Source organism: Tasmannia lanceolata, unplaced genomic scaffold, assembly GCF_043159265.1.
Source record: "Tasmannia lanceolata isolate RefF3 unplaced genomic scaffold, GAP_Taslan_0.1 ptg000006l, whole genome shotgun sequence".
NCBI classification, from domain to species: domain Eukaryota; kingdom Viridiplantae; phylum Streptophyta; class Magnoliopsida; order Canellales; family Winteraceae; genus Tasmannia; species Tasmannia lanceolata.
In genome coordinates, this window is record NW_027518683.1 from 27,860,434 (window position 1) to 27,886,633 (window position 26,200).

Genomic DNA, 26,200 nt, shown 5'->3' on the forward strand with positions numbered 1-26,200 from the left:
TATAAGAATGAATGAGAATGGAGGAAAAGGGACTTTTGATTGCTGTAAAAATATTCTATGCAACTTTCCTTGCTTTGGAGTAGAGTGATTCCTCCTACGAATCAAGCTTGTGGCTTGGTCGCGTCGAGTGACTTCCGCGATTAGCAGCGTTGAGTGACGTCCGTTGCCTCCGGTTGAGGATTCCCGGAACTATCCTTTCCCCTTGGTTCAGATCATTTTGATCTTAGCCATCCCACGTGGGCTCCGGCCTGCGTCAGTTTCTCCTTGTACTTAAATTCTGTATTGTGTTAATGAAAGACATATCTATGTTTTCCAAAAAAATATCTCTCTGCTGTAATCTTTTGGAGAAATTTTCCAATTGTTTATCTCTTTGAGCAGTGTTCAAACGAACACCATCGCTCGGGGTGGCAGGAAGAAATCTCAGCAAAATTCCTTTTTGAGGAATTTAATTTCAGATCATAACACTACCACGGTTATGTCTTCATTGATGAGTATGGCCCCACAGAAAGCGGTCTTAGCGGAAAATGGACTCATTGTGAACGTTGAAGACGTGCAGGTGAGCATGATCCTAGCCTTTAAAGCCGGGGAAGTGATTCCTATTGATGGAATTGTTATAGAAGGGCAGTGCGAAGTGGACGAGAGAAGTTTAACGGGCGAGTCTGTACCTGTTGTTAAGCAAATTCAATCGCAAGTTTGGGCAGGGACCATAAATTTAAATGGTAGCTTCTTTATTCTTTTTCTTCACTTTCTTTTTCCACGGATTTTATTTTCTTAAAGATTTTAAAGTCAAGGCCTAAATATTAACAGATTATTGTAATTACATTTTTTTTCTTTTGGGAAAATTTGCAGGTTATATTATTGTAGAAACCACTAACCTAGCTGAAGACTCTGCAGTAGCTAGAATGGCAAAGCTACTAGAAGAAGCACAACACAACAAATCCAAGATACAAAGAATCATAGACAATTGTTCTAAATTTTACACACCAGGTTAGCTGTTGAATACTTTTGTTTAAATAAAAGACATTTTTCCTATAAATCTCTAGTTTGGAAACGATTTCTCAAGTGGTACTTTAAAATTATGAAATGACCTAAAAGTTTTAACTTTTTGAATAATATTTCTAAAATGTCTCTAAATACTAAACCAAACTCTTTTTAGCAAATAATTCTCAATCACCTCTAAAATTCTTACTTTTTTGGCCACAAAATTTCCAGTCCAAGTGTTTCATATATTAAAATGGTTCAAGTTACAAAAAAACAACAAAATCTTTTGGACAAAAAACATTGTGCATTAAGAGTTGCTCATGCAAAGGCACTTTGTAAAAAAATGTGTATTAACTTTAGTAGATTAGGAACTTGGATGTAGGACATTAGTAGTAGGTTTCCTATTCTACAAGGATGCTAGGATTAGTAATATCTTTCTCTCTCTTTTAATAGGATTAGTATCTTATTTTCTTATTAAGTCAATAGGAAGTTTTACTTTTAATGGCATTAGTTTCTTATTTGTGAGTCTCTTATGTTGGCAAGAGTTATATTGTTGATTTGGTAGGATTTAGTTTCTTGTTTATCTTTAAATATTAGAGCATGTATGTAAAAATAAAATCAATCAATAATATTGGAGTCAAAGTTTCTCTTTATCTCTTCTTCTTCCCTTTTCTCTCTTTTCCCTAGTGGATTCTAGGATTCTTCTTCTTCCCTAGTGGATTCTAAGACAATCTTCAGATCATACGCTTCGGCTACGATTCCCGTTTGATCTTCCGTGTTAGCTGGTACCAAACCGGATACAAGAACCTGCTGCGCGGGTTTACCCCAAGACCAAGCTTCTGCTCACGGTGAGGTGCTCCCATCAAAGAGAAGACATCTTGCTGCCAGAAACAGGTGCATCCTCATCTTTCATCTCTATCCACAGTTTCTTTCCTCTTTTCTGACGATCCAATTAATCCCAATTAGAAGAAGTCCATGTTACGAACCTAGATCGGTTCGCAACGGTTTTGATCTTCTTAAAGGGAAGATCGGCCATTAATCCACTTCGAGGAAAGGATCAATCCTCCTTTGTGCACAAGACACAATTTCTGTAACAAATTTCTTCATTCATTAAGCTCATCTCTAGAACTACAATAACTACATTTAGAATGGAGTCTTAACTACCAAGAGAATAGGAAAGCAAACCTACAAAATAAGAAACACTATTCAAGTTCTGCAACAACCTACATCTACGTGCCAACACTCCTACACAATAGCAATAGTGTCTAGAATATTGCAAAGTGATAACAACACCTCACAATTCTTATTGACTAAAATCTATCCAAAATTCATGTGGTTTATCTCAACAAACACCTCATCATGCTTATCCGCAACAACCACTTCATGGGCAATTCATTTTGCATGTAACAATCCACCCCTCTTCAAATCAACCTTGTCCTCAAGGTTGGAGATAATGCACTCGTCAGGAGAAAAATGAATTCTTCTTGAGTAGAATTTTTTGAAAGTCTTCTCTCTTATCCTTTTCTTTTTTCCTTCTTGCTCCCTTTCTTCTTTTCTTCGTCCTACGACTAGTCTCCATTTTGTATGGCATTATCAAGGGTTGAGGGAACTCAATTTTCAAATTAATCTGACCGTATTGATCACCAAAGGTCCATAACCATAATTTTTTGAAATTTTGACACACAAATGGTCGTGGAAGATATTCTGCCCGTTGGCGTTGTATATGTTGCAAGGAACGACGGATTTTCTAACGACGACCTTGTCGGAATTGACAAGGCTGACAAACGCCTTTCTTTTGTGGCTTTTTCTCCTTTCCTTTTCTGTACTTGGGAAGACAAGAATTCATTAAATCTGAAACATTTGTCACATAGATGCCATAAAATCTACCTCCACCATTACGATCTTGGTTGTTGGAGCTTTCCTTCGGGCCGCGCGTACGTGTAGCCGTCATCTCGTCAAGCCGAGTTTTCAGAGCAGAAAACATCACCTCCATCCCCTTGATCATCCTCTCGTGTCCCACCGCAAGAGAATGTACCGCAGTTTCCAACCGTCTGATCCATGGATCATCCATGCCTTGCTCTGATACCACTTTGTTACGAACCTAGATCGGTTCGCAACGGTTTTGATCTTCTTAAAGGGAAGATCGGCCTTTAATCCACTTCGAGGGAATCCTCCTTTGTACACAAGACACAATTCCTGTAACAAATTTCTTCATTCATTAAGCCCATCTCTAGAACTGCAATAACTACATTTATAATGGACTTAACTACCAAGAGAATAGGAAAGCAAACCTACAAATTAGGAAACACTATTCACGTTCAGCACAACCTACATCTACGTGCCAAACTGCCAACACTCCTACACAATAGCAACAGTTCCTAGAATAACGCAAAGTGATAACAACACCTCACAATTCTTATTGACTAAAATCTATCCAAAATTCATGTGGTTTATCTCAACAACCACCTCATGATGCTTATCCGCAACAACCACTCCATGGGCAATTCATTTTGCACGTAACAGCCCACCTCTGTATCACCACCCTCACCCTTGTTGAAACCCATCTACTAATTCCACCCAACCTTACCTTCCCAAATCTCTTCTCTACACTCACATCAAACTGCCCCTTGCGGCCTTGCTGTCCCTAATTTCAACCCAAAAAACAAAAAAATCATTTTCACTACGCATCCCATCTTCAACCCCTAAACTTCAACCCTTGCGAAACATCTTGCCGGTCCTTACCTCAGCGAAAGCAAGTAACATTTCGGGTTAACCCAATTTCGATTTCGGAATGGACCGAAACCTGAAATTTCGGATTTCGGTCGAAAGTTAAAACCTTGCCTCCAATAACATCCTTAAAACGCAGTCCCAAACACCTTTTGTCACCATTTCCAGCCACAATTCCAAGGAAAACAGCCTTGGTTAACCCTTTCCTACTGCTTTTAGCCGTCCTAAACTGGCCATCTAATTTCTTACAATTTAGCATTCTTGCTCCCTAATTTTTAGAAGTTTTAAGCCATCCTTGCACATCCCTGAGTAATAGACCTCCATGAAAGCCAAAATTTCCTAAAATCTAGCCATTTTCCTAGTTTTTCGAAAACCTGTGATTTTTCCTGATTTTTAGCCATCTTTCTGTTTAACACAAATTCCACTTTGCAAGTTCTAGTTTCACCCAACCTGCAAAAGCTACATAAAACCAAGTCGGTTGTTTTTTTAAGTGGACACAAGCCACTTATTTGATCGTGAACCTACAACCACATTACTCTATGGCGGCCTCTTATTTCAACAACCCTAGTACCCATTAAGTACATGATTTGTTTATTAAAGAATTGACACCGGTTACCTATCAAGAGAACTTGAAGATTCAAGCTAGAATGAGACGTGAGAAAGCCCATAAGACTAAAACCCGTGCCAAGAAGAAAGCGAACTGTCTTACTATTCAAAAGAATTGGCGCATGTAACAGGCCATAACAGGCCAGGTGAGAATATAAGGGGCATATCAGTTCGGTGATAAGATTTAGAGTTGGTGGCTACAAACGATCACTCGAGTTGCTTACTTGCGCAGAAAATATGCCGTTAACATCATTTAGAAAACCTAGAGAGTTCGGATCACTCAACTGAGAATCGTGATGAAATTCTTAGTTGCAGCGCACAAGTCAGAGATGATGGATGGAGATTTACCCCATTTCTATGAAAATGCCATTCATACCGAGCATAGTGAAGGATACATTCTGCCACATGTAACTCAGATCGAAGAGTTTATTGAATGAGTAATTTGTCGTCAAATGAAGTCGAACATTATGTCTCCATCTGCCAGATTACCAGGCAGATTGAAGTATCTGATTTGATAGAAAGGATTTTAATTCGAAGTCGAAGCGAGCAGTTCATTCATTCAGATCTATTTCACTGGGTCTAGATTTCAGGTTATTCTTTTTATTTTTGTCTAAACATAAGGGCGAGTTTCTTTCAAGTGAGAGGGACTGATGTAGGACATTAGTAGTAGGTTTCCTATTCTATTAGGATGCTAGGATTGTAATATCTTCCTTTCTTTTTTTTCAGATTAATATCTTATATTCTCATTAAGTCAATCAGAAGTTTTGCTTTTTATAGCATTAGTTTCTTATTTGTGGGTCTCTTAAGTTGGCAAGAGTTATATTGTTGATTAGGTGGGATTTAGTTTCTTGTTTTTTAGTTTCTTGTTTTTCTATAAATATTAGAGCATCTATGTAAAAAAAATAGGGAGCTGATATTTACGCCCCTTTTCATTCTGCGGACACCCGCATTTAAACCTTTTGACCGGCTGAAATGGGTTCTTGGTTATAACAGCAATAGTAGTTCTACAATGACGTCAATACCCTTCAATGAAACCCTAATTCCATCTCTCTCTCACGATCAGAATCTGTAACCCTAGTTTCCGCATCCTCTCGCCCCAAATTTGCATCCAATATCTGTAACCCTTGTTACCTCTTTCTCTCGCAAGGCCAAAATCAAGAGCTTCATGCTCTCTCTCTCTCTCTCTCTCTCTCTCTCTCTCTCTCTCTCTCTAAGTTCAAATCGAAAGAAGAGGTTCCCATCATCACTATTTTGCCGGCAACATTTGTAGCCTTTGCCCACGATCAGAGGTATGCCTCTCTCTACTCTCTATACTCTACTCTCTCTCTCTCTCTCTCTCTCTCTCTCTCTCTCTCTCTCTCTCTCTCTCTCTGACTGTGAAAATATCCAATGACTATGAAACCGGAGTTTTTCATTTTGGGCGATTAGATTCGCTTTAGAGTATGCCTCTCTCTCTACTCTCTACTCTCTCTCTCTCTCTCTCTCTCTCTCTCTCTCTCTGACTTGTGAAAATATCCAATGACTATGAAACCAGAGTTTTTCATTTTGGGCGATTAGATTCGCTTCTCAAGTGTTCGGTGAAATGCACCAGAGGGATTAGTTTTTCTTCTTGTTGGCTTAGATATTGGGTTTGGTTGTTAATTAATGGCTGTATATGCTATTTTTTTTTTTTTTTTGCTTTTCTTTGTTAAGACTAGAGCTTAGTTATTTATGACTGTGAAATTTCATTATTAACAACAAGTTATTAGATTGGAAATGAGTTAATGATTTTAGTTGTGAAGTTAGCTAATAAATAAAATTAGGTTGTTCATAGGATTTTGTTTTATGATTTGGTTCGATAATATTCTTTGATCTCGGCTTAATATACAAATTGTAATTCTAATTAAGAGAAGTGTTAAATTGTTTTGTTTGTACATAATACTTATGTGGCTTTTATCTTATTGTTTATTCCCAAGAAGAATTGCATCAATTGCTGGTAAGTCAATGCGTTTGTAGCCACATGGCATGTGCTATTCATTTTAATCTAACTCACTAACATTTTTTTTTCACTTTATAACATATATTTTTTTCCTACGATGGACATTCAAAGCCAAGAAGAATGCCCTAAGAATATGGAAATGCTTCTACCTCTAAAGATGGAGTTTGAAAATCGAGAAGAGCTTCTTGAGCATGTGTCTAATTTTGCAAAATCCCAAGGGTACATTATTGTAGACACCCCATTTTGACCAGACCCTAAAGTCCCCAAAATCGAATAAGAACTTCAAAAATTCGAATAAATCCCAAAATCCGAGTCTCGAAGCCAAATTCAGGGCCCCCCAGATAAGATGAAGGAAAATGATATATTTGTCCCTCTTATTACCCTGGACAGCCCACCCCTTTACCAAAAGAGTAGTCATAATCCCTCTAGAAGGGGGGCTGTCCAGATAAGAATGGGGTTGAGAATATGTTGCCTTTTCTATAAAATAGGCTGTCCAAGGAATAAATGGGGGCTGTAACTTTATCATTTCCCATCAAATGGCCAACAATTAGGATATGGGTAAAAGAGTAAAATCCCCCTCTCCAAAAGGGCATTCTTGAAAGACTTGTATTGCTTCCTCTATAAGCAATGAGCAAGGACCCTAAGATCAAAAAGGGGGCAAGTGTAGGGCCATGATGGAAAGCACATGTTTAGAGTCCTAAACTTTTCCTCAAGAAGAAATGATCTAAACCATTAAAGGAGATGGAGGGTTAGGATTAGAACTAGGTCCCTAACCCTAGTTATAAAAAAGCCAAAAAAGAAAACAAAAAAAAAATAGAAGAAAGGAAAGGGGAATCTTCATTTTCGTAGCAAGAGAGGAGCAGAGAGAGAGAGAGGAGAAAACCTTTCTTCTCCGACAAGTTGTGCCGGAATCCGGCACCTATCCCACCACCATCCGCCACCATAACCCTCATCTTCTCTTTCCATTTAACCTCTATTTTTCACCCCAACCACCTACCTCCACCATTTTTTCCTTTTTTTTTTATCACTCAAACCCACATCTATAAAACCCTCCATTTTTTCCGGTAATAATCCCTCACCGCCACCTCTATTTCCACCACCACATCCGACCACTTCCGCCTTCTTCTCCACCTAGTCATCTCCACCATCACCTCCATAACCCCCATCTCCTTCCTTCACTACCATTTTTGCCACCCATTCAAACCCAACTTCATCTTCTCCAACCCTATTCTCGGCCGGAATCTGACAACCACCACCACCACTACCATCTCTGCCATTTCCCCCAAAACCCATTATCTCAAACCCATCTCACATCCAAACCCACACCCAAACCCACTCTCGAAACCTCATCTTCTCCACCTCCATTAAACCCATTTTTATCATCTCAACTTCCATCTTCTCCTTTCCTTTGAAACCCCATCTTCAACCCCCATCAGCCACATACGCACAGGGAGCAGCAGAAAAAAGGAAAAATGGGTTTTGGTTAGTCATCTTCTCCGGTCATCCTCACCGGAATCCGGCAAGCCCATCCCACTCCGGCCAGCCTCTTGCCTCCATTGCAATCCACCATTTTCTTCTTCTTCTTCCCAAATCAGCCCCCATTAAACCCCACTCCATTGTAGCCCCAAACCCACTTCGCCAGATCCCATCCACCACCGTCCTCTCCTCCATTTTCGCCCATTTTTTTGTTTACCCCATCATTAGCCACCTCATCCGACCATCACCATTGGCAGCCATCATTTGAAACCCTTTCCCTATAACCCATATTCACTTCCACTATCCCTATCGACAAAGAAACCTTCTCTGCAACATCCTTCTCTAGAAATTGCTCATCATTTTCATTGCCTCTGCCTATCATCAAGGTGAAATATAGAGGAGTGCTTGGAATTCTCATATTCAGGTAGCTTCTGCATTCTTTTTTAATGGTAATCTAAGGCTAGTATGTTTGCTCTTGTTTAATTTCTTCCATGGCTGAATGGGGTTTGATGTGCGATTTGATTTCCATTCGATTTATTTTGACATGGCTTTAATCTTTGAACAGAAATATGGTAGCAGATTTCTCTTCTTAGTTTCGGCTTTGCTTCGCATTTTGATGATCTATGATTTCCAAGATTTTTAGCAATGCTCTGTGTTAGAAACTGAGTCAGTTTTTTTTTTTTTTTTCTTCTTTATTTTATCATCCCGTAACTACAAACCAATTGGATGTTACATGGTTTGTGTTTACTTAGCAGGTGTTCTTGATGGTTGTATGAGGCTAGTCCATCCATTGTTAAGGCAAACAATATGTTTCATGATGTGAAATGCCTGCTTGATTGGTAATGAGATTTGATAAAGGGATTTTCAAAGACAAGTAGTGATATCAACATGCCTATTGTTTTGTGGGTCTCTTGCATAGTTTTAGTTTGGGTTCTCTCATTTTCCTTGTGGTAGATGCAGTCAAGTGCAATTCAATATCTGATCATGTACATAGCTCCCATCCGGACACATGTGTTTTAACTCCATACATGTTTAAGCTATTCCCCAATCATTTCTTAGAAGGCTTCTCTTTTAAATTTTGATGTACTTGAAAGGCAAAGATACAAGGAGTGAAAAGTAGGCCAGCGTATCATCCTTAACATGGGAATGTTGTTGGAGGATAAAAATGTAATCCCTACACAGGAATGTGAGCCCATGGAGTAGTTGCTCTCGAAGTCGTATAGTCCAAATTCATCTTATCTATCAACTTGTGTTCATTTCAATGAAAGGGCTCCATTTGGGAGACAATTCTAATATCGTTGAGACATGGTAAAAAGGTTTAGAATAGGTCTCACTGGTCAAAGTTTGTCCCCTTAAACCCATATCTGTTAAGGACTTTACATCTTTTCCCTTTCATCAGTGGTATTTTGATCATGATAAAGATTTCTTGTTTTAATATGACTCCGGAAATTTTATTTGCATGAGAATGTGCAAATGAGAGCATGAAAGATCAGCCTGAGTATATGAAGTAAAAGGATCCCCATGATTCAAGTGAATATTATTCTCATGTAAACCATCTTGGCAGTTGATTAAGTGACCAAAAGATTCTAAATCCATGCCAAGTTCCCAGTTGTTCCATCTACCCTTTTATCTTTCTTTTAGATAAAGGACATGGATGTCACTAGTGTAGTCCTACTAGCTTTAAGATTTGAAAAGTTCATTCTTATTACATGATTTGTCTACATCAAGCTTTTGACTGAAATTGAGTAAACTCATCACTGTACAATTTGATAGTCGCATCTCTTGATTTCAGGGACTGTCCTGTTAAGTTTGAGATTAGAATTGAAAAATCTTATCTATTTTATAGCTTGGTTGTCATGTTTTGTTCGTTTAATGAAATGCTCTGATCAAATTTGAGGTTGGGATTAAAGGATCCCACCAATTTATGGTCTGGTGGTTACGTTCTTTCATCCTATAGACCATTTGTTGAATCAGCTCAAACATCTACTCCTTTGTGGTTCATTGTTCATTTTGAAAGAGTAGCCGATATTAACACTAGGAGGTTAACATTGATGGTTAGTACCTTGAACTGTGGCTGATATTAATCATTGTAGATTGTCTTTAATATTCATTGCTCATTATATGTTGGATCCCTTGTATCGCATTTTCTCTTTTGTGTCAAATTTTCAAATCACGGGCGGTGAGAAATTAAACTTTGGTCTTTAGGTCCCTCATCTTGTTCGGCTCAGTTTATTTTTCTCTTTGCTAGAAGCATCCATTTAGGCTCAGCTTATGTCTCATGTATGTTTCAGGGTTCTTATGGGGTTTCCAGATCATTTATCGATTTTAGAAATTCCCTCTCAGGTTGGACTATGACGGAATGCTTCTTGAGCCAAACCCTTCCCTTCCTGCCTTAGAGCTTTCGCAGGTTAAGGGATTTCTACCTTCTAGGGTCGTTCGTGGGGTTTAAGAGTCTGTCCTACCATCGTAGAGTTTATGAGTCTGTCCTACTCCATCATAGGGTTTAGGAGTCTGTCCTACCGCCATAGAGTTTAGGAGTCTGTCCTACCACCTATAGAGTTTAGGAGTCTGTCCAACCTCTATAGAGTATAGGAGTCTGTCCTACCCTGCTAGAGTTTACTAGTCTGTCCTACTCTTTATAGAGTTAGGGGTCCATCTATCCTCTATAGGGTTAGGAGTCTGTCCAACCGTTATAGAGTTTAGGAGTCTGTCCTATCCCTTCATAAAGCTTATGATTCCGTCCTTCCATCTTTCAGAGTCAGTCTTTGCATCTTCCTAGGCTTCGTAGTTTAGAAAAAATCCGAACTACGGATGGTTTGATCCCTAGCTGAGGGGTACGTAGGCAGCTCAGGCTTGCAACTGGCATCCTGAGTCCAGTCACCATTTTATAAATATTTCTCACTATTCTGTAAGTAAATAAACCAAAAACCTTTCAAAATAAATATGTTCAAATCATTAAAAAACACAAAAATTATTTTCAAAAGATCTTCCCATAGAGTTAGGAGTCTGTCCTAGGCGTTTGGGGAGTTTTAGAGTTAGGAGTCTGTCCTGGTTGTGTTGATATGCTGTGTCTTGCCGTGTGAGTGTCCCTAGAGTTACGAGGCCTCGAGTCGTGATCGGTTGGACACTTTGTCGATCCGATGGCTAGACTAGAACGTATTTAGATAGCCCATCGTTTTCCTTAGGACACACAGCCTTGTCACGCATAGAATGTAGGGCCCACCTGCATTAGTTTAAGGCTAAAAACCTGTATTAGCTAAGGCATATAGGGAGTCCTAAAAATCACAATTCACTTGAATTTAAGCAATCACACAATAAGCTTTAAAAACTAGTCGAGTCTAGTTGATAGAGTTTAGGATAGCGGTCCTAGAGGGTTAGGCATCGTAGTTTAGCATAGGTCGCCGAACTACGTTGACTCTGATTCTTCCCGAGGCCGGGATACGTAGAGCAGCCAGGATGGATGGCCATCTTGGTCCGAGTCAAGTATCACCTTAGAGTTTAGGGTTTGTCGTGTCGAGTCATGAGTTGTGCTGTCTGTTTTGCTATATTTTCTTACTTTCATGTACAGATCCTATACCTTTAGCTGTAGCATGCATGTGTTTGTCCACCAGAACTCAGACATTAATTAGGCATGACACTCATAACCTAGCTATTCTTAGGTGGCGTGTCTTTCATTTCTTTTTGTGTGTGCTTATTATTCCTATCTCCAAGACATGCAGGATTAGATAGACGTTATCTCGGGGATATTCGTTGTCATTTCGCATGATTTTCGCTCAAAACTCTTCAAGGTTAATAATAAATGGCATAAGACACCAGGTGCTTGCACTTGGGCGAATTGGGGGTGCCTAATCCCTTCCCCATTCGTCACCAGGCACGGACCTTTTGTATCTCTGGTTATCCGTTGCGATAGAGCACAGTATGGGTTCCAGGGCCCACTTCCTTGGATGGCAACTCTTTCTTTGTTTAAGGTGCGTCTCGAATCCGGGCCAGTCCCTGAATCGAGAGGTATCTCACTTTACATCGCCACTCATGCTATGAGGGGCACTCTTTCGAGAGTTCCTTGGTGGAGCTCTCCTTCACGTGGACGATCTAGAGACTTTCTAGGGGGGCTCGTCCCCCTGCCTCTCTCGAATCAGGGTCCACAATTATAAGCATTAAGAAATCAGAAAAGGACAAGAAAGTTATCATTGGATGTGATAGAGGAGGTATTTATAGAAATACTCATTAGATTCCAGATAATCTTCGTAAAAAAGACAGTTGCTCACGCTTGATAAATTGTCCATTTAGAATTGATGGTAGAAGGATCAGCAATGGTTCGTGGATACTCAACATAAAAAATTTAGAGCACAACCATAAAGCTTCAGAAGACATCTCAGGTCATCCCTCCAGTCATCGGCTTTCAAAAGAAGAGGTTTTGCGACTTAAGGAAATGACTATTGCAGGTATACAACCACGCCAAATGCTTTCTTCTCTTAAGCAAAGTAATCCACAATTTTTATCAAGAGTGGTTATATGGTGGCCGACCTTTAGATTGTAAAGGGCAGAAGGAGACAAAGCCTTTTTCCTTGGTTCAAAACTGGGCTTTCCCTTGGATTAAAAATCAAGGGGGAGAGGTTTTCTCTCTCTCCGCCCTTTATATTAAAGACCGGCCACCATATAAGTTCTCTTTTATCAATATCAAGAGATGTCTACAACTGTATTGCCAAGGTTCGTAAAGAGATACTAGCAGGCCGTACCCCAATCCAAGCCTTAGTAGATGAACTTGCCAATGGTGGTTTCTTCTACAATCTTAAAAATGATGAAGAAGGTCGTTTGACACATTTATTTTTCGCTCACCCTCGATCAATAATATTGAGCAAAAGATACTCTAATGTTTTTATGATGGATTGCACCTATAAGACCAATAAATACAAGATGCCATTATTTGATGTTGTTGGAATGACAAGCTTTAGTTCTTCATTTTATTCAGCTTTGCATTTCTACCGAAAGAGGAAACAGAAGATTATGTATGGGCTTTGGAAATGCTTGATGACATGCTGGTGTTTCTCAACAAATAGTATTTGTAACAGACAGGGAGTTGGCCTTGATGAAAGCCATACAGATTGTATTTCCAAGATCTATTAATCTTTTGTGTGTATGGCATATTGATAAAAATATTCTGTCGAAATGTAAACGCATTTTTAAGATGACGACAATTGGGAGGAATTTTTATCTGGTTGGAATACTTTGATAAACTCTCCAACCGAAAATGCATATCTTGAAGCTTGGAAAGAATTTCAAGATAAGTTTAAAGAGAAGATGATTGCTATCAATTATATTTCCAACACTTGGCTACCTTATAAAGAATATTTTGTAAAGGCATGGACAGATAAGCATCTTCACTTTGGGAACCGTGTTACTTCTAGGGTAGAAGGTGCTCATTCGCAACTTAAAACATACTTGCAACTTTCAACTGGTGACTTTTATTTGGTTAAAAGGAAACTATGTCTAGCTATTGAAAACCAGTTTTAAGAAATCAAAACCCAGCTATCAGCAGAAAAGATTAAAGTTCCTCATAAGTTGCGTATCACCTTTTTCCATGAGCTCGTTAATCATGTATCCGTTTTTGCATTGGATAAGCTTTTCCAACAATTTGAGTTGGCTACAACTAATTCAACTTTGCGCACATGCATGAATCACTTTACGGCTACCATGGGGCTTCCTCGTGCACACAAGATCAAATATTTATTGGATGAACGTAAGGTATTGTATCCAAGCGATGTCCACTCACAATGGCGAATAGATGATCGAGAAATCGATGATATGAATTGTGTTAAAATTAGTCGAGAAGAACAAATGAAAAAAATAGTTGAGAGCTTGAAAGATGAATACCCAAAATGGCCTTCCTCTCAACAGGAGATTGTTTTAAATCAACTTTCTCAGGTTGTGAACACTTCTACACCTATGCTTCATGAACCTAATGTTCAAAATCCGAGAGGAAGTCCACCAACATCAAAGAGTCGAAAGACAATCAGCAGCACAAGACGAGACCCTTCATCATTCGAGATTGTGGAAGCAACAAGAAGATGTAGTATATGCAAAGGCATTGGCCATAACAGTCGTACATGTCCACGACAAACCGTAGGTACCTCTTCAGCAGCTTATTTTTTTATGCCCGTTCCAATTGGGGTTCCAATTGGGGTTGGAACTGAAATTGGCATTTCAGAAGTGGGCACTTTTCCTAATGAAACTATTGGATTTGGGAACAATTAGCAAATGGTAAGTTGCTTATATTGCTTGCAAGGTCAAGTTATGAAATTTAATAATGTGATGGATTTAAGATTTTCTTTGCCGCAGATGGAGTTTTTTTCTATATACCCCTCCCTCAAATTCTTGCAGAGGTGCTTTTTTGTCATATTGTAGGAAAGGGAAGAATCTTTTGTCATGACCCCTTAATGACCCCATAATGAGTTTTTCATTTGTCATGACCCCAAATGAGTTTTTCTTTCCTTTTTAAAAGGACATTGATGTGTTTTCTTGAATTATTTTGTAGGAACCTTGGGCGATCGAAGTGGCACTCATTCAAATCTGAAGCCTTGGGTGTTTTTTTTTTTTTTTTGACCATCAAAGTGTCACTCATTCATTCGAGCACTTCTTGAATGAATGTGTCATTGATTTTGTAGTGTGTGACCATTTTATTATGTAAATCGCCCCATGGGTTCATTATTATTGAAATACCTTCCAATTTACTTTTAGATTTTCATCAATTAAATGATATGAATTCTCGCAATGTGTTGAAAATGAATCAAATCGGTGCAAATTTACGAATCTTGGTGGATTCGAACCACCATCTTCTTGAGACAAATTTCTCAAGCTCTCTACCCGTTTTGAGCTAAAGATCCATTTGAATTAGAAAAGCATCAAAGGCAATAAGACAGCTAGAGGATGGTGTTTTGGACGGTGACTTGTTCTAAAAAGACAGCCAAATTCCAAATGGCTACTTCCATAATGAGAGCATATACTTTAATAAACATGTTCTATATTTGATATGAAAAAATTCGTATCAGGAACATAACCCACCTCTTTAATCCTACAGATCAATATGTTCAACTCTATTGATAATATTTATTTGTGTATGTGATTTATCTCCTAAAATAAAGACATGGATCTTCTTTTAAAGTTCAATCCAACTACAACCAAGCTCTTTTCTTATCCATTAATCCGAGGAGAGATCTCAAATAATAGAATCCGGTTTACATTCCATTCCATGGATGAATTTCACCACTTCTTCGAGCTTTCATGCCCTTCCGAGAAGATCAACCATGCTACCGTAAAGTCTCTTCATCTTCATCGATCGAAAATAGTACCATCCATCTTCAACCAAACCAGCATGGTTGCAAGCAAACAAAACACCCACCGGTAAAGAGATACTATTTCAATCCAGAAGCTTCATGGATTCGAATAGTTCTAGAGCTTCTTGAATGCGTCCGTTCTGAGCCTGACCTGCTATCACTGTGCTCCAAGAAATCGCATCTCTTTCCGGCATCCGCTCGAAAACCAAATTCCCTTCCTCCACACATTTGCAATATGTAACCAAAAGTGCGTTGTCTAATTCATGCATAAGGCGTACAACTCTATTTGGCATGGTCTGAGACACTTCAACAAGCACACACTCTCTATTATCAACCTTCAAATATAAGACATGCCATTCAATAGCCTCAATGGAAATACTACAATTGTGAGCTGTTCGGTTCCAGTTTTGTCTTAACATTTCAACAATTCAATTTCTGGCAGCTCTATAACCAATTGTAAGGCATCCAATTCAGAGAAAAAAATCTGCAAAAATAATTCCTTGAGACCGAAATTGAGGACAAACTATTCAAACGTGAAACTTTCGGGTTTTAAACTTGATTTCTTGGCACAAATTCAGCCCATATGGAGTTGATTCAACAACAATCAAAATTCTTTCCCACTATACTGTTAGGGATTGAATTCACATTCACAACCTCCAACAACAAAAATTTAAATTGTAAGCTCAATAAAAAAGGATCTGAGCGAAGGTATAGAAATACACAATTTCTGCACTAAGGTGCTGCCTTGCCTTATTTTGAGCGATTTCATGGCGTTGATGACCTTGAGGAGGTTCCCTTGGTAATAGAATTTTGTGAATTCATTGATGAAGGTTGAAGGATCTGAGCATGTGGGGTCTAGTTTGTTGGAGGGGTCTTGGAGGGAAGCTTGGAGACATGAAGGCAAAAGATCGCATCTTCGCCTTGGGTTTCTCCTACTTGGCTAGAAATAGCCGTGTCCATGGCGAGGGTTAGGGTTATGCTTAGGAGAAGAAACCTTTCCCTGCTCTCAAAGAAAAACTGCTACTACTGAGGATAGATTGAAGAAGGAAAGTTATTAGGGAGAGAGAGAGAGAGAGAGAGAGAGAGAGAGAGAAGGGCGGGGGTTCTAGATTGGGCTCTAGGCGAGAGAATGGGGAAACTAGGTTTAGAAATTTTGATCGTGAGAGAGATGAAAGAGGGGTTTCATTGAAAGGATATTTGCGTCATTTTATAATGACTGTTTTTGTTGTAACCTAGAACCAATTTTAGCCGGTCAATAGGTTTAAATGTGGGTGTACGCAGAATGAAAAGGGGCGTAAATATCAGGTCCCAAAAAATATCAATCAATAATATTGGAGTCAAAGTTTCTCCTTATCTCTTTCTTCTTCCTCCTTTCTCTCTCATTTCCCTAGTAGATTCTAGAATTCTTCTTCTTCCCTAGAGGATTCTAGGTCAATCTTCGGATTTTATGCTTCGGCTGTAATTCCCGTTTGAGACGCCGTGTTAGACTTCCTTAAAATAATGTTTAAAACTCAATCAAGATATTAGTGATTAATTAGAATCAACTGAACCTATCTTTAACTTTTTGCAAAAAAGGATACTGAGAGATGATATCCACAACTGTCTCTCGATTACAAGTCCTCTTTGGATGTCACCAAAGTATTTGAAATTCAAAATGGAATATAAGAATATTTTGATTTAATCTTATTTCCAAATGGAATATTTGAGGCCTCTTTGGAAGCCATTAACTATATAATTCCTAAAACTATTAGGGAAATGATATCCCCCCCTCCCCACTCCCGACGGATAAATCCCCCCATTTAACGTTATTCGTTAAGTTTTAAAGGCAAGAAAACATTAAAAGGGGTGAATTTATCCTGAAGCAGTGAACCATTCTCCCAGTTTCTCAAACTATTATAGCCATTATTTGGAATAATCATATCTAACTTCATCAAAGGGAAATGATATCTGCGCCAAGGTGTTTCGATAAACAAGCACTCCACTTGGCGTAGATATCATTTCCCTCATCAAAACCTTTTGCAAATAATCTATAGAAGATTACATGCAATAATTTTTAGAAGTAACGGAAGGGGCTCTAAACTTTTTTCACTGTCTTCTGACAACTTGGTGGGTGATGCAACAGCCAATAAGCAAAGTTTAAAAATAGAGGGGATGAAAATATCAATTTGTACAAAGTCCAACCACTCTCTACCATTTTAAATGTGTGTATGTGCATGGGAACTACTGCCTGGTTCTTACTTCCCTTCTTATTTTTTTGCAGCTGTACTGTTAATTTCAGCAGGTATTGCAGTGATTCCAACTGCATTTAAAGTTCATGATCGGAAATGGTGGTATAGCACAGCATTGGTTATTCTGGTAACAGCATGTCCATGCGCGCTCATCCATTCTACACCGGTTGCAACATTCTGTGCACTTACTAAGGCGGCGGCAAGTGGGATTTTAGTGAAGGGAGGAGATTATCTTGAATCACTCGCAAAAATTAAGATTGTGGCTTTCGACAAGACGGGGACAGAGTTCACGGTGACAGAGTTCCGATCCAACAATCCCGACTTTAGCTCCGACACATTGCTGTAGTGAAGAAATTTCTCTATTTTCTTTCTCTCTCTTTCTTTGAACAAAATATAAAGGGAAATATTGATAATTACGCCCTTTCATGTGCCAGGGCCACCCCCTCCCAGTGGGTTCTTAGCTAAGAAAAGATGTCACAAAAATACAAAGGGTGGCCACGGTAAACATGAGGGCGCCGTTGTAGTGGTTTTGTAACTAAAGAAAGTGGTCCTAAATAGGGGTGTAAATGGATATTCGAGAATTCGATTACCATCCGCATCCGACTCCATTTAAAGCGAATATTATCCGGATCCGTTTCAAGCGGATATTATCCGAATCCGTTTATGAGATATCCGGCTCTTAGCGGATGCGAATCTGGTAAATGGTATATCCGAGAAGTAAATCCTTTTTATTTATTATTAATAATATCATTAATATTTATTTTTTGTAATGACACACTATCTTTTGTTTCTAAAAGAAAAGTGAATTTTCTTTTTAGAAAAAAACAAAAACAAAAAGTGTTTTGGGTAGGAAATGAAGTAATCTCTCATTTTAAGGGCATTCTTGGAGTTTGACATGGCTTCTTTATGAAGCAACAAGTTTGGGTTGTAGGATGAAAGAGACAAATGGATGATGGTGATTGAAAGAAGATGTCATAGTTTCTAGAGAATTCTAGACCAAAAAGGCTATAGTCATTGATGGTAAATGGACGGCTCAGATCAATTTTTCAACTTAGGGTTATATAAAAACCCAAAATGCAATTAAAAGATGAGACTTCTAAGGTTTGCAAGGAGAAGCAAGAGAGAGGAGAAAGGAGGAGGCTGAGACACCATCTTCGGCATTCCTTGGTGCCTCAAATCCCACCAAAATCCACCGCCGCCCCTTACCACCTTCTCACAGCCACCTCTATCACCGCCAATTACCTCCATCTCTAACCCAATCCCCATCTCCATCCTCATTTCTCTCTATCTTCCACAATCAGCACTCCCACTTCCCCTGTTCAAAATAGCCCAAACCCATTCCATCATATATATATATATATATAAAAAAACCCAAAGACCACTACCAACACCATCATCCATCCCCACCTCCTCTCTCTCTGACTTTGTTTTAAAAGGAAGAAGAGGATCTCATATATTTTAGGGTTTGAGAGTTAATTTTGTGAAGAGAAGGTAGAAGTCTGGTTTTAGGGTTTGGAAAATTTATTCGAGGAGTAAGAAAGGGAAGAAAGATAAAGTGCTGCAATAAAATGTTCGAATTTACCGGATAAACGGATACGGATAATATCCGAATTCAAAAAAAATCCGACGGATATGAATTCGGTAATAGATATTAAATATCCGTCAAATTCGAATTCGAATAGTGTATACTGTAATCGAATTCGGATATAGCCATATCCTATTCGAATTCGATCCGTTTACACCCCTAGTCCTGAAGACATTAAGTGGGTGGCCATGGTTAAAATACGGGGTGCATTTATCATTAGCAAGGTTTTAAATTTTGACCGAAATCCAAAATTTCGGGCTTCCGTCGAGACCGAAAGCAAAATAGGGTATACCCGAAACGGTATAAAATGTCGACCGAAATTTCGTTTCCCCTGGTATTTCAGCCGGAATTTAAGGAATTTCACCTAAAAATGGATTTTTCCCTTTATTTAATAATATCCCGAAATTTCAGCCGAAATTACTGAAATTTTCTACGAAATAAAATATTATTTTATTTTATTTCGCAGATTTCACCCGAAATTTTGAAATTTCGGCTTAAATTTTCGGTTTTGGTGAGGACCGAAACACTCAGGCGCTTTCCGAAACTGAAATTTGAAACCTTGATCATTAGCCCTATAAAAAAGGAAACTATATATGTGAAATATCTTTTCTTCTCTATCGGGCACTAATCCAGTTATGTTACACGGGTACAAACTAATCCAATTATGTTATTGATAGGTGCACCACGAAAACCTAGGATCAGGGCATTCAAATGTTATTCAATACCTAGATCTTGAATATGCCTTGATCACCGAATTCAATCAAAATCAAATTAATATTTTTAGATCTGTTGGGAATTATACTAATCTAACTAAGCAAAGTACTAGATTACAAAGAAGAATAGAAGCTCATCTCAATCGCCATAAGGGATGATCGATCTGGGCAAAATCCTCTAGTAGTTCTCTCTACATGATCTGATCATTGGCGGGTATAGTTAATTTAGTGCTACACTAAAACACACTTACCTAAATAGGATGCAAAGCATTGATTACCCGTATTCCCTTTATTGATCAGGTGGTCAATGAGCAAATCTAGTAATTTCAAACTTCATTTCAGTCTTCAATCCATCACAATTCATTTTGATGGGGCCCTATTAGGGACGGTCTACAGCTAAAAAGCTATTTGATCTGATGGTTAGGATTGTCTGATCAGTGTCACTCTCGGGTATATGATCGATTTGTGCTTCCTAAATTAAATTATAATGACTCGATAATTAGAGAAGACAAGGAAGTGTTTTCACGTATGTTACCTTATCAATTACAAAACCTCTCTTCAACTGACAAGTACCGTTTATTTAGTAGTATATGTTCCTTCAAAGCATGTGGTCATTTCATGTATCATTTATTAGATTTAAAACAAAATTCGGAATGTTTCAGGATTTCAAGCATAGAGAGTAAATCAAGCCATCCGATGGCAGACGCACTTGTTGGTTACAATCGATTGAATGGGGTCGAACCCAAACCGGAAAATGTGAAGGGATTCCAAATTTTTCCAGGAGAAGGAATTTATGGAAAAATTGATGACAAAAACATTTGTATTGGAAATAAAAGGCTTGCAACCAGAGAGGGATGTGTTACAGGTACATAAATTCTCTCTATAAACTTTTGTATGATATTTCTTCCCCTTGTTTTATCAACTTTCACCTGTGTCTCTTCATTTTATACTAAACTTTTATATGATATTTCCTTCCCTTGTCTTTGCATCTTACTGTTGTCTCTACTTTTTATACTCTTTGGAAACTTGGTCCTTAATCTTTTTTCAGCAATGAAAGATCATGCCTCTCTGGAAGCCATTATTATTATCTTTTTCAAAACTATTATGACCATTATTTGCAAATCATATAGGATACTGATACTTGCACTACCGTGCATGTTTTGATAATTTTGCCTTTAATTGGCTGCTGAGAGCTTTTTGTGAATTGTAATAGCTTTAATTTGATGGCTGTTGAAATGATACTGATATTTGCACTACCATGATTTAATAATTGTACAAACTCAGCTTGCCTTTTCTTTTTTAGTTAGGTTGTTCGGAGCCGTAATAACATTTGACAGTTGTTTATGAATTAAAAATTCCCTCCTCATTGGATCCCTCAGCTACATCGCCCTCAGACACAGCGTCGACATTTCTTATTTTGGCTTCCTCCATCACCAGATTCTAACCATCCTCTGGGGGCCTCGTTGAGCTAGCGACGGCCTCCCCAAAACTGTCCAATGAGGCGTTGGCGTCACCTGGCACTCCAGAGTGCCCGTGAGCCTCTTCATGTACTTCGATATCCACCACACCATCATTCTTTTTACCGCCCGTACCACCGGGATCCATGTCATCCACGCCCTCTTCGCACATTGTGATGGCCTCGACCTATTCTGTAAAAAAGACGACCTCTGGATTGGGCGGACTTATCCTAGACAGCCGGGCAGCCCAAGGTAGGGAAACCACTAGCGGCTCAACCAAACCCGCCAATAGGTCGGGCAGGATCTGTGTCTTCCGCTTATCTCCAAACTTCTTAGGACTCAACCCTGCATTCATACGACTAGCTTTGCTCAGTCTTTAGGCTGAAGTGCCCCATTTCCCTCGATTTCCTCCTCCATACATGCGAGAGTCTCCTTGTCTTCCACAATAAGGGCAGGGATTATGTTAACCTCCTATAATCGCTCCTTCGACAGGATCACCCAATCAGTTACCACGCCCGGCAAACAGAAACTTGCCCTTCCAGTCTGGCACCTTTTGGGGAAAACTGCTAAAAACCTTCACTCCTACTGCTGTGAAATATTGAACCACCCTTCTTCGGCATGGCTCCAAACCACAAAAAGGTACCTGAAGAGATCAAGGGAAGCCTCTCTATCCACCACCCATGTCAGGTACATAAAGCCAATGATGACCCCCCACCCGTTCGACGTAATCTATGCAGGCGCAATACCATAGAAGTTGATAAGGGTTAGGATCAACTTGTACATCGGAAAGCGAAAGCCGGCCTCAAACATGGCTTCATAGACCTTCAGGTTTTCACCAGAGAAGCATGCCCTCTGTTGGTATTTAGGGGCAATGAGGCCTATATTCATTGGGACGTAATAATCGTCCGACATGCGAACAACGCCCTTGAAAACTAAGCCGAAAGAAGCCTCGGCAGCAGTGCAATGAGGCCTATATTAGTGGGGCATAATAATCGTCCTACATGCGAACAACGTCCTTGAAAACTAAGTCGGAAGGAGCTTCGGCGGCAACGAATTCCTCCAAGCGAGCTATGAGTGGTTGACTGGTGGAAGACGAGAATGCTCAATCTCTTAGAAGCAGCAGGAGAAAAGCAAGAATGATAAGTTCAACGGACTTGAAAGCACCACTTCATCTTCCCACCTTTAGCACACGCCAGGTGGCCCCATCTTTATTGATTGGCTTATTGAAGCATCACCCTAAACATGATCCCGTACAGGGCAAAACATGCCCAATCATTACGCCCAAAAAATGTCAAATTTACAACAAAACACTCCTACTCGTCAAAAAAGAATGCATAAAAATAAGGACGCCAAGCAGCATGCAAAGACATGAAGGATCATCCAACCAAGGACCTACGACCTCAGAAATGCCTTACATGAACTGGCCAGAATGCTTCGGAAGTGCCTCCGGCCCCATCCACTGCGCAGCCTAGACGAGAGAAATATGTCGCAAGCTAGACAAATGCATCCTTGGATTCTTTTACAGCCTAGACGAGACCATCTAACCTTAAGGGGTTCGCCATATGATTCATCATTGTGGCCTAGACGAGCGAAACATCTCGCGGGCTAGGCGAATGCGTCCTTCGATTTCTCAACAGCCTAGACAAGAGCGCCTATCCTCGCAGACTTCTCCATTTGATTCCGTGAAGATTCCGCTTCACGGCATGGACAAGAGCAATATCTCACGGGCTAGACTAATGCATCCTTTGGATTTCTATCAGCGCCTAGCCTCAAGGAATTACATATGAGTCTGCTCCACGATCAAGACGAGCGAAATATCTCGCGTACTAGACGAATAGGTCTTTGGATTTCTTCAACAGCCTAGATGAGAGAGCCTAGCCTCGCATTCTTCGCCATATGATTTCGCTTCACGGCCTAGACGGGCAAAATATCTCACAGGCTGTACGAATGTGTCCTTCGATTTCTTCTACAGCTTAGACGAATGCACATTCACCATATGATTCTGCTTTGCAGCCTAGACGAGCGAAATATCTCGCGGACTATACGAATGTATCCTTGCGAAATATCTCGCAGACTATACGAATGTATCCTTGCGAAATATCTCGCGGACTATACGAATGTATCTTTGGGTTTCTTCTGCAATTCAAGAAAAATGAAAAAATTATACAAACAAGGCTCTCGGCCTTTCTTATAAAGAAATAAAAATTACATGCACGGTTGAGACTCAAGGACTGGATGACAATACAAAACAGCAACAGAGACCCCCTCCCTTGAGACGAACCAATCCTTGTGAGGATCCTCTCCTTCTTTGCTGCTCCAAGCTCCCCATGGTTGATGTCTCCAAGAAGCCAGCGACGCCAACCACCGTTCCTCCATCATCCGAAAATGCCACGCCGACATTTCCTCAAGGTTGAGGAGTTGCTTAGCACGAGGGCCTCTAGCAGTTTGGGCGCCCTCGAATCGCCATCAACACTATGGCCTCTTTAGAGACGTCTGGCCGCCACACTGCTCGTCCAGACAGAATCACCGAAGCGAGCTCACCACCTCCCCGCACCCCTCAACCCATAGGGACGGAAGAAGCCCCTCCGTAGCCGGAACCCGTTGGAGCCAAGCTCGATGCACACCCCGAGCCAACCCACGCCTTGACGCCATGGTTGAAACTCGATGTAGCTCTCCTCACCACGGTCAAAACTCAAGACAGATCTCCTTCTTCGTCCAAGAGCGAAGCCTGTTTACCCAAAGACTCCATTATTCCGGAAGCTAAGCCTCCCCTCTGCATGAACACACCCTCTCCATCATGTGTCTCCCCCTCATCTGGTACCATCACCCTCGGCTCCGCCTAAGGAAGAAGAAAAGAGCTAAAGGAAAGGACGCCTGAAGGAGAAGCCGAAGAACTCCGTTTATAGACCCATCTGTCTCCTTGAAATCTCCAAGCAGCATTTACTGCAAGAGTCGCATCTCTCTAAACATTGCGACACGTGGACGACCTCAGACAAGGAACAACTTCCCATGCTTACGACGTTACTCACCCTTCTCCTACCATGAGGAAACGTGCACTAGCTGTGCCGCTTCGGTTCACAACCCCACTCTACATCTCGAGAGAAGGGCAAACCCCGGCACCTCAAGCGTCATGGTCGATTTACGCCACAACATAATCTGACAAGACAGGAAGTGGGGGGCTTATATGATAGAGATCAAAATTGTTGAAGCCCCTCAGATGATGACACGTGGCAAGAGAAAGAAAAGCACCCAAGCCTACTTTCCAAGCACGCCACGAGCAGGAGCGTAGCATGGAGATCTGTACCTGCCACAATCACCCATCAGCACTTGCGGAAGATCTCGCCCGTATAGAACCCCCGAATTGTCTCCATCAGTAACAATGGTGTCACCATACCCTGATATGATGCATCGCCATTGACTTGAAAAGCTCTACCACATCACAAAGATCTCCCCAGCGATATGCTCTGTGCCATACCGCCGTTACATCAACCCTGGAACAACGGAACCTCCTACAAAAGGGGACCCTCCTTTCCATTCAAAGGGATCAGCTCCCTACCAAACCAACTCACCACGTGTGTGGTAACGCACTGCCTTTACTATGCCAAGTTCTCATTCTGTTGATCTCAATACTGACTTGAGCTTTTGAGGTTCCTACGGAGTTCAAACTCCATGTGGTCCCCAACCTGTTGTCCGTCAGCGCAGGTCACGGATAGAGTTGACATCAGGCGGGATTGACACTGTCGCGCCCGTACATCCGATTGCTCGGACAGATTTGACCATCATCAAAGCTCATGGCTGCTGTCATTTATTTTTTGCTATTCATTTTAGGTCCAATGGGAGAGGGGATCAAGGACGGACTCACAGTAGGACTAGGATACGTGGTGATGGAAGGGAAGGTAGTGGGAATTTTCAATCTCTCAGACATGTGTCGAACTGGGGTTGCACAAACTATTAACGAGTTGAAATCGTTGGGGATCAAAACCTCCATGCTCACTGGAGACAGCCATGTAGCAACCTTACATGTTCATGATCAGGTATGCTCAACACCAGTCTAAGTACAGTTCCCTCAAATTGGATGGTTACGATCATTTGTAATTTCACTAATATATTAAATGAATTATAACTATACCACTAAATAGCATTTGCCCGTGTGTGTGTTGAAGTTAGAGCAAGCAATAGAGCTAGTACATTCAGAGCTCCTGCCGGAAGAGAAAGTGAGAATCATCAAAGAGCTCAAGAAAACAGGGCCAACAGCCATGGTCGGTGACAGAATGAATGACGCTCCGGCATTAGCTACGGCCGATGTTGGTATCTCTATGGGCATCTCCGGCTCCGCAGTCGCCACTGAAACCGGACATGTAACACTAATGTCTAACGACATTCGGAAGGTACTATGAAACAACCAATTTCTCCAAAAGCTTAAGCTGTTAGAATTGATGCAATTTAATCATTTATACTTCAAACACTCCCCCTTATTTGTGGCCCTACTTTTGGGTTGGCCATACACGTGGATTTTAAATATCAAAGAGTTGTTGGGTTTTGAAACCAGAACCTTCCATGAGGTGACCGCTCTGATAAAATGTGAAAAATACAAATTTCTCCAAATGCTTGAACGTAGTTGGTGTTACTTAATCTTCAATTAAACACTCACTCTCACGGGCTCTTATACCATGTGAAACAACCAATTTCTCCAAAAGCTTAAGCTGCTAGAGTTAGTGTTATTTAATTATTTATACTTCAACAGGAACCACAGGCCATCCGGCTCGCACGTAGGACGCGTCAAAAGATAATCGAGAACATCGGATTATCAATCATTACAAAGGCCGCCCCTGTCGGATTGGCTATTTCCGGCCACCCTCTCGTGTGGGTGGCAGTCCTCTCCGATGTTGGCACGTGCTTGCTTGTCATCTTCAATAGCATGCTTCTCCTTCGACGAACTAAGACTCCGAAGAGTAAGTGTTGCCAATCCGAGCAAGGCTCCGACCCAACCCGAGAAGCATTGCTGTTGCATGTATAATTCATGTTCGACAAAAGCATCAATCAAAATAGAGACATGAAAGGGGAGGAGGGAGTGTTGAAAGAAGGAAAGATTTCCACGAAAGCTTAGGAAGCTTAACA

At 40.4% G+C, this 26,200-nt stretch overlaps 1 protein-coding gene across 1 annotated transcript; it reads left to right on the forward strand.

The window, feature by feature from the left end:
* Positions 1-475: 475 nt before the first annotated feature.
* Positions 476-26,200, forward strand: LOC143878894 (cadmium/zinc-transporting ATPase HMA2-like). Its single transcript, XM_077381110.1, has 7 exons — positions 476-719; positions 850-987; positions 17,360-17,669; positions 20,288-20,490; positions 24,911-25,116; positions 25,246-25,470; positions 25,827-26,200. Exons 1-7 carry the CDS (start codon positions 476-478, stop codon positions 26,097-26,099), a joined length of 1,599 nt encoding a protein of 532 aa, XP_077237225.1. The 3' UTR covers positions 26,100-26,200.

What these genes read in the sequence shown, in the direction of transcription:
- LOC143878894 (XM_077381110.1), top strand. Translation starts at nt 476, where the DNA reads ATGTCTTCATTGATGAGTATGGCCCCACAGAAAGCGGTCTTAGCGGAA. An exon ending in TTCTAAATTTTACACACCAG is followed by an intron (nt 988 to 17,359) that starts GTTAGCTGTTGA and finishes ATTTTTTTGCAG; the next exon opens with CTGTACTGTTAATTTCAGCA. An exon ending in TTTAGCTCCGACACATTGCT is followed by an intron (nt 17,670 to 20,287) that starts GTAGTGAAGAAA and finishes GGAATGTTTCAG; the next exon opens with GATTTCAAGCATAGAGAGTA.